The 9,721-nt window shown below is 37.2% G+C and overlaps 1 protein-coding gene across 1 annotated transcript; it reads right to left on the reverse strand.

Moving 5' to 3' along the window:
- Positions 1–1,058: 1,058 nt before the first annotated feature.
- Positions 1,059–5,472, reverse strand: LOC113662923 (NACHT, LRR and PYD domains-containing protein 1b allele 2-like). Its single transcript, XM_047809439.1, has 8 exons — positions 5,312–5,472; positions 5,014–5,069; positions 4,262–4,523; positions 2,739–2,980; positions 2,438–2,560; positions 2,205–2,349; positions 1,931–1,966; positions 1,059–1,759 (listed from the first exon to the last, which is right to left on the reverse strand). Exons 1-8 carry the CDS (start codon positions 5,319–5,321, stop codon positions 1,488–1,490), a joined length of 1,146 nt encoding a protein of 381 aa, XP_047665395.1. The 5' UTR covers positions 5,322–5,472; the 3' UTR covers positions 1,059–1,487.
- Positions 5,473–9,721: the final 4,249 nt, after the last annotated feature.

Genomic DNA, 9,721 nt, shown 5'->3' on the forward strand with positions numbered 1-9,721 from the left:
TGTAACTGTTATTAAGCAAAGAATCCTGACAACAATGATATCAGGTTAAAATCAGCTCTAAACCTGAGGAGAATCCTGATACTGTGTTTAGGACCAAACTCAGGCTTGTTGTTGATGTTAACAGAATTCTTTCAGAAACATTAAAAAAAAAATAGTAAGGTGTCCAAACTTTTGAGCATTCGTGTAGTTTGTGTAAAACATCAGAAAGCTGTGTAACAGACAGAAGATAAAGAGCAGAACACTGCGTTAAGGTGCGTTCGCGCCACCTAGTGGATTGAAGTGGGATGTGGTAGCTCAGTGGTTAAGGTGTTGGGCTACTGATCATGGGTTCGAACCCCAGGTCCACCAAGCTGCCACTGCTGGGCCCCTGAGCAAGGCCCTTAACCCTCAGTTGCTCAGTTGTAAGTCAATCTGGATAAGGGTGTCTGCTAAATGCCGTAAAATGTGAATGTAATGTTATGAAGTGTGGGTTGCAACGTAGCCCAGTGTCCTTAGAGCCTCTGTTAATGAGCACATGCTCTACTGTTTCTTCCTGCCCACATTTATCAGCTTCTGTGTTCTGTGCAAAATACTTATTTAATTATATTTTAAACTGCTTTGTAATATGTGTGGTCATTGTATTGGTGCGGCCTTCTCTCTGCTCCATGCGCTGTTTCTTCTCTCTGCTGAAAACTTCCAGAAAACGCAAGAATGGATCACTTATATACCCATTACATATATCCATTACAATTTCTACTGTTTCTCTTATATATATATATCCAATTATGTTAAACACAAGGTTAAGTAAATTATTATTTCTACCTCTAATCAGTTATGGGATTCATTCATGCTCCTTTGATGTAATAACACTGATATTGTCTTTGGAAAAGGCTGAGGGAACCAAATAGCTGATTACATTCATAATAATGAGATACTAAGTCGTTACCTGCTTACAAGATCCTTGTACCATAAAACATTTATCCTAAATATTATCACCTGTTAAAGTTTTTCAGTCTTCATTTTTGATTGTTATTTATTTTGGGGCACTGGGATAAAAACAGACCCAAATACAGGATAGCTAAAATAAACTGGTTTATTAAATAAAAAAACACGAAACAGGGACAAGGACTCGACAAAACGTGACATGACAAGACGACATAGGACGAGGATTCTGTGCCGCCATAGGCAACGTGTCACGGGTTAAATACACCACACAATTAACACATCAGGAACAGGTGTGCAGAGGCAGGGATGAAGAGACAAGGGCGGGACAGACAAGTGACACAGAACATAAACAGAAGCATGTAGCCAAAGTCCGGGCAAATTTTGATTTATACAAACATGCTGATAAAGAAGGTAAAAAAACAGGTACTGTATCTGTAAGGGAAATGTGTAACACAAATGGCATTGATAATGAAATGATAGGAAAAAGGCCCCCAACAATGTCTTTACATGGGGCCCAAGGTCTACACCCCTGTGTGCATGTGATTCACTCTGTTAAACGTCCACTAATCCAGATCTGATCCCGAATCCAGATCCGTCACTAAATCGTGATGTTTCTCTCGTAGAATTTGAAAGAATTCAGCTTTCGCAGCTCGTCCTGCCGAGTTGAGATATCTGTACAGTTCTCTCATTTTGTCTTGGGATGTTTTCTTTGCATTGATCTTATTGTACATTTCATCAGTAATAATAATCTTGGATATTAGACAGTCTACTATCTCCATTACTGAAGGAACTCTCTGAATGAGTTCAGCTTTGTATTTATCCACAAAATCAGCACCTAAAATACACACAAACAAATTTTTTGAAACATTAAACTCACTTTTTGACAATCTACACATTACACTTTCAGTGCATCAGGATCCATTCAGTGCTCACACTAACTGGATTATTGTTCCATAGAAATCCAGTGTGAAACTTCCAGTGAGTAAAATGGTTCAGAAAGTCTTACCGAGTGAATCTTTAGTGGTTGAGACTCTACATCTACCTGATGTGATAAGACAGAAAATCATTAACATACACGCAGAGCTACAGTTCCTGAAAAAGAACATAACTCATTCATTCATCATCATTAACCAGTCATATACAACCTTTCACTAAATGTCTGGAGAATGGATGGATGGACAGATGACTAAATTAATGAAAGAGAGACAGACTTAGCCCTGCTAACCCACTGATACCAGCCTCTCATAAAAGTTTTTACCTTCATTTTAACATTTGGTTACCTGGAAGTAAGACAGTCCGAGGCTTCCACACCACCTGGTTGTCTTCATCCAAAATACTTAACGTGACTTGTTTAACATCAGTATTGAGGATCACTTCAAATGTAGGGTGGTAGTTTGGGTCATAGTCACGATCAAATTTCTCCTCCTGAGTAAAGAGATAATGGAGACAATATTACAGAAGACAACAATGAGCCAATAAACCTGTTGTACAATGATGAGCAGTTTTCCGTTACCTCTGGTTGAGAAACATAATCACAGTCATCAGTTTTACAGCATGGCCTGTATGTTTTACGAGGGCTCAGTACACATTTGGAGCTTGTTGTAATGTATGTGAATCTCTGATGTTTTTTCTGCACCTGTTATTCCAAAAAAGTATTTAAACAAATGTAATAAAAATATTATAAATATTTTACATTTTGCACAGTTTGTCCAACAGTAAAATATCTTTTCAGTGCACATAAGAACAGCATCAGGAATAAAGATCACTAACATATAACTTTAAACATAATAACTACATATATTAAGGCAGGTCACCTCTTCGACCGGGACATTCCGCTTCAACAGATGGATGTGAAGTTTACTCAGACTTTGCTCATAGAACAAAAGAACTTGGGCTCTGATGGGATACACTCTGTATAACAATGGCTTTAAAACACCAAAACATGAGAGGTGTTGAACTTCTATAATCACATGTGTGTCTGTAACTTCTACAGGTTGAATAATCTCCACATTTCCACCAGTCACATGAGCCACAGTCAATTTAACCACATCTGTACCTGCAACACATCAACAACCAGAACAAGGCACTTTGGATAAGATGAACAAACACAGGTTTTATCTCACAGTAGCGTTATATTGCAATGCTCTATATCAACTATAGGAATGTGACATTATTACATCATTATGTCGCTTTGTAGAAGCCAACATTCTGTTTTCCTATTTAAGCTTAGACAAAAATTTATCAAGAGGAACTCCTCCTAGGGCTTTCAAGCCAAATGCACCAAATTCGGATATGTTGTAGACACCGGTCTGAAGTTTGTTGCTATTACTTTTCTAAGCGATCCGAGTACCGGTACTTCCGGTACCGGGTCTCAAAGTGGCCTTTTTCCCCATAGACTCCCATTATAAACTTTGGAGGTTTATAACTCAGCAAGCTTTCGAACTCTCTACACCAAACTTGGCCAGCTCTTTTAGGGTGATACTCTGAACAAAGTTTTAAATTGGTGTACCGACTGGCCTTTCAGTTGTTCCACAGCCCCGCCCCCAAACTATGCAATATCAAAAAACTTTTTACAACATTGACATGTCATATATCAAAACACTCAGAAAAATGAGGGAAACTTCCTCATGGGCATTCTGATGATGTCACTTGACTTCACATGATGTCACTTGAAAATATATCAAAACACTCAGCCCAATGTGGGGAACTTCTTCAAGAGTATTCGGATGACGTCACATGCTCGTCTCCACTTGCCTCCAAATGTTTTGTCAACCTAGCTTTCTGTCCACTTGCCTCCAAACGTAAGACTGATCCTTATGTCCACTTGCATCCAATAAACACCGGCCTTTGCGAATACTTGCTTTGTCAAAGCCAACATCAAAGTTTGTTGTGACAAACTTTACAAATCTAGTTATATAGTGATCATGAAAACCTTCTTACTATTTTTACTGTTTATGTTTAATAGACACTTTACAAACTCATATACAGTAAGTTACTAAGTAACAATGAATTTATTTCTACAGTATAAGTCATAATTTTGAGAGTAATCCTGAAATATTCTGAGGTAACCGGGTCATAAACACTCAACCTGGTTGTTCTTAGAGACTTTTCACTTTGGGGTACAACAATGAACTGTAATGTGCAATATCTGTTTTAGTGAGAAAACAACAGCAATTCTTTGGTTCCTTAAGTAGGTTTTTGGACGAAATAAGACTGAAAGCTGACTGGAACCCTGTACCAAGACTTCATTTCACTACACTGTCACAGCTTTCACTTTCTTCATTTATTACTAATTTATTGTGAATAAAATATAAGCTTTAGTCAAAAATCAACTTACGGGTCTCACAGTGTGGAAGGTGCAGGCGATGGATTGAACTTCCATAGCACTCGATATTGTACATAGGACCTGCTGGCTCCATGTTGTGTAATCCAACAAAGACATGGCTGTCCCAGGACACTATTTTATATGTCAGTCTGCCTTCCAACTCCATCTCAAACACAAGGTCAGAGAATTTACACTTAAACTGTCCAGGTTGAAGTTGGAGAGTCCTGGAGAACAGAAAACCCAGGTGAGGAGTCCATATAGAGGAGCCTGAGCACTGAAAACAAAACAGGAGACCAGTTGGGTATTTTTTTCCCTTAAACACATTTAACTGATCAGTCAAACATTTGAAAACACTGGATTATTTTTGGGATTTTTTCCAAAAGTTGAATTTTATTTTTGAACTGATTTGCATTTTAATGCTGAGTTTTTACTTCAATTTACCTGTAATTTTTTGCATTAATTTTTATTTCAACAAACAAATAGTTTGGCCTGTAGTTAGTTAGATTTATAGTTATTAGTCAGCCTTAGTCACTGTGTTCAATAAAACTGGAAGATTAAATAAAACACATTTATTCATTCACTCATTAGTGCATGTTGGAGAGAAAAGGGTGTAAAGAGAGACCGTGTATGTGAAGTCTGTTACAAAGCACCATGAACACACACACACACACACACACACACACACACACACACACACACACACACACACACACACACACACACACAATTATGGGCAATAAAGCTGAGATAATCTACCTACTGACCTGTTCTGGTGAGATTAGATGATAGAGACTGGACATAGGGGCCCTCGAAAACCTGTCTAAAAACATTAATACAAAAAAACATTAAATTATTTTCAGAGAGAATTCTGTCTTCCTTGTCAAACAGTACAGGAGCTTTAAATTAATTTAATATTCATATTGAAATACTTCATTTATTTTCAAATATGCATAAAAGAATCCTCTGTAACATTATAAATTAATGTTACAGAGGATTACAGATAACACATAACCCAACCAAGATTACGTTCAACAACGTAATAGAAAGTAAATGTAGATGTACCTGAGTGCATAGGATCCAAGACCTGGGTTGACTTATGGAGATCAATCTTATGTATATCTGTTGAAAATATGCACAAAAGCAGAAGTCAGCATTCATGTGTGAACTAAATAAACAGTTCTTCTATTGAAAACTCAGTTGTTATCCGAACTACCTCAGGTCATGGGGAGGTAAACTTTATCAAGGGTAAACTTTTATTAACAGGTCATTACTCACCACACTGTCTGTAGTTTGTAATGTTCATCATCCTTAAGATCAGACAGCAGCTTCTTTACTGAGTCTCCTAGTTTATTACAGGTCAGATTCAGTTCTCTCAGGTGTGAGGGGTTTGATCTCAGAGCTGAAGTCAGAGCAGCACAGCCTTCATCTGAGACACCACACTCACGCAACCTGTATAGAGACACAATAACACACTCTTCACTGGTTGTACACAGGGACGTTTCTAGTGTTTAATCACTTTCATCACAGGCACACAAGAATTTTACAGAAACCTGAAAAAAAAAAATATTTATTTATTTGTTTGTTTGTTTGTTTGTTTGTTTGCCAAAAACCCCAACAAAGCATTTATTTATTTATTCATTCGTTTGTCAAAATAAGTGGGTGGGGCACAACAAGTAGACGGGGACACAGTGCTGGGCGAGGCTTATGATGGGCGTAGCTTATGATGGGCGGGGCTAAAACAGTGTCAGACTCTAATTAGTGTTTGGAGAAGTTGTTAGTTCATTGGTGTATTTTTTAACCCCAGACAGTGAAAGTGTAAATGGTTTATTCAGTATTGACAAGAACAACTGTGACTGTGTTTTATTTATACACAATGTGTTTATCTATTATTACGACCTGGATGAAGATTAGACCATGATTTATTATTAATGGTTTAATAGATGATCTTACCTCAGTGTCTCCAGTTTACAGTGAGGATTCTCCAGTACAGCAGAGTGAATCTTCACTCCTGAGTCTCCTAGATTATTATAGGACAGATTCAGGTATCTCAGGTGTGAGGGGTTTGATCTCAGAGCTGAAGTCAGAGCAGCACAGCCTTCATCTGAGACATCACACACACACAACCTGTATAGAGACACAATGACACACTCTTCACTGGTTGTACACAGGGACGTTTCTAGTGTTGAATAATCTCAGGTTGAAATAAATAACATTAACATATAACTTTAAACATAATAACTACATATATTAAGGCAGGTCACCTCTTCGACCGGGACATTCCGCTTCAACAGATGGATGTGAAGTTTACTCAGACTTTGCTCATATAACAAAAGAACTTGGGCTCTGATGGGATACGCTCTGTATAGCAATGGCTTTAAGAGACCAAAACATGAGAGGTGTTGAACATCTATAATCACATGTGTGTCTGTTACTTCTACAGGCTGAATGATCTCCACATTTCCACCAGTCACATGAGCCACAGTCAATTTAACCTCATCTGTACCTGCAACACATCAACAACCAGAACAAGGCACTTTTCTCTCTTTTTTTGTATATTTAAAGTCCAAACGTATAAGCAGCAGTACAGCGTGTGGACCTGGAGGACACATGGACACACTTGTCTGAATCTTCTGTTTGAGGAACTGCTCCACAGCTTTATCTCTCTGCCATCCTGGAGCTTCAACCACAGTGATCATTCTCTCAGTTACATCTCCTTGTCTCTTAACACACTGTGAACTTTGGTTGAATTCAAATTTTTCCTCGCCCAGGATGGTGTTTCCTGATGAACTTTTCCCTGCATCTCTACAGCCCAGCAGCACAATCCTCACTTCTGAGAGACGATGCAGGTCACCTCAGATCACCACAGGACAAAAAAACAAAAACATATAATTAAAACATTTGATATGACAAATTACAAATCAACCACAATCTAAAAACTCACCAGAACTGGTGCTACTGTAGGCCATCGCTGACTACGTCTCTGTATCTTAAACCGCTGCAATACAACAAACAAACAAAAGTAAGTTTGTTTTTATCTTTGAACCACTGCTCATATTGGAATCCCCCAAAAATTATTATACGCATGTTATATTATTTTTTATAATTTTATTAGATTATTTTAAAGTACAGAGTCATGATGTAATAGAGTACAGAGTCGTGTTGTACAGAGGACGACACATAGTTAACCAGAACAGTTTGAAGACAATATTAGATGTGTCATGTCGAGTCACAGCATTACGATTATAAAGCAGTCTGAGAAATTAAAAAAAAAACAGAAAACAGAGAACGAATCACTCAAAGTTGTAGTTTAAACTAGATGTGAAAGAGAGAAAAAGGACATAAATCATCAATAAAACATTAATTTTTTATCAAAATGTAATGAACTTATTCGATTCAAGACAATAAACTCAGTTCAGACAGAGAACACATCTGTACAGCTGTAAATCAGATCATGTAACATAAAGGTTTTGATGCTTGAACACGATTTATATTTGTTATTAAATAAACAGAGATTACGGGCAGTTGATTCCTACCTGACTCTGTATCTGCTGAGAAAGTGACAGATTCTTCCAGTTTACTTTCTTCTTTAGACTTTATGCTGCAGGCGGTGGAGGTGAACCAAAGATTTATGTGTTGCTCAGTCAGGAAAATAAAGAATAAGAAGAAAATATCCGAGTCTGTGTAAATCAGAACCAACAGGTTGGGTCTGTACCAGGGGCGGTTCTAGACCCTTTTTAGGGTGGCTTCAGCCCCCTGTCTGTAATCTCAGCCACCCTGAAACTATAAGTATAATTTTTACTTTCATAAATAAACAATAAAAATTACGTTAAAATGCAGAACATGTCGTCGATGGGAAAGAAAATTATTTATCAGTTTGATACAAGAGCGTGATACAAGAGAGTCTTTCAAAAGTGCGTCATTAGAAGCACAGGTACGCGCAGCGTGCACGCGCAGTCAGAGCTGGAGGCATTTATCTATCACGTTAATCGGCGGAAAGCAGCAAATACGGCAACCAAAAGCAGTGAAATGTCACTATTATTATTGAGTTTTAGCACAAACAAAATATTAATGCAAACAATCCATTCAATACTAAATAAAAATAACATTTATTGATTTGGTCTTTGTCTTGTGAATATTACTTTATTAACGACTGCATCCATTGGACACACTGTTTGTAGAGAATACACACATACATGAACTGATCTGATTCAAAACTGACGTCATTACGTCATGCATAAAATTTTGGTGTCCACTTTTGCCATTTTAAATAATACCATAACTTTTGGCTTACTATGTAGTCATACAATATATAATATAAAACTCTTCTTGTTTTAAATTCTCATTGAGGGCTAAACCGCCTCTGGTCTGTATAGTTCAGCTAAATAAAAAGTTGTGGGGAAAAAACGTCTTCCGAGGGATTTATTAGAAATCCAAATTCCTCTTGCGCAAGTGCGCATGTGCGCAAATCAGGACGTATATTTTAATATAAACGTGACACTTCCGCGAACAAACATTTGTTTTGTGTCAATATCTTGTTGATTTTACTGATAAAAGTTCTAGCTGTTGTGGGAATGACAAGCAGTCAGTTTAAACTACAGCTTTAGATCTTTTTGTCAGATGGTGTACTGAAGTACAGTTACAAGAATTTCATAAGTATCTAATGCTTTTACTGACGATTACATTAAGTTTATGCAAAGAGTCAGTACTTGCAGTTTTAAGGCCTTCTTTTTCAAGGCCTCTGCAAGTCGCCAATCGTCAATCAACTTCTGAGCCTCATCCTGACTGATGGCAGCATCTTACATAATCATTCAATTGTGGGTCTGTGTTTGTTCACCCACCTGTTCATTTGCACGTGACTTTGGTGCCATCTATCGGTCAGCCGTAGATAACAATACTTTAAACAATAGTAGTCAATACTATAAAATACCAAATACTAACCAACAGAAATACAAATATCGTCATTATGTTTTTATGTCATTTCCAAATATTATTTCTCTTTCAGACAAAAACATCACTATGTTAATTGGTACATCAGACTGTATTCTGTATAACTTCAGAAGTATGTAAATGGGTTTATGTATAAACACAAAAACTGTTACAGTGCTATATAAGTATTACATTTGTAAGCAAAATAGATCGAATTATCTGTAATGTTTTAACATTATATCTATGAATGAATGGTTTAACAAAATGTCTACAGTAAGTATTGTTTTCTTCATCATATATTTTATTTGAATTTTAGTAGATTATTCTCTGGATCTATTGTTCTGTTGTTAAAGAAACTTTACAAAATGGAGGTTTTGCAGATCTTCTACCCTTTTAAGGGAAGCCAAGGCTACGAGCAGAGCCATTTTCAGAGTCAAACTTCTCAGAGCTACCAGCATTCCCTTCAGGACCATTGAGAGATCAAATGAAGGATGAACACAAGAGAAAATGAGAGACCAGGGCCAAGGGGTGTCTACCCAAGAAGGC

Source organism: Tachysurus fulvidraco, chromosome 26 (assembly GCF_022655615.1).
Source record: "Tachysurus fulvidraco isolate hzauxx_2018 chromosome 26, HZAU_PFXX_2.0, whole genome shotgun sequence".
NCBI classification, from domain to species: Eukaryota; Metazoa; Chordata; class Actinopteri; order Siluriformes; family Bagridae; genus Tachysurus; species Tachysurus fulvidraco.

Coding starts and splice junctions, on each gene's coding strand:
- LOC113662923 (XM_047809439.1), bottom strand. Junction 4,524..5,013: donor ATCTAATCTCACCAGAACAG/GTCAGTAGGTAG, acceptor TTTTGTTTTCAG/TGCTCAGGCTCCTCTATATG. Junction 2,350..2,437: donor ATTATGTTTCTCAACCAGAG/GTAACGGAAAAC, acceptor CTCTTTACTCAG/GAGGAGAAATTTGATCGTGA.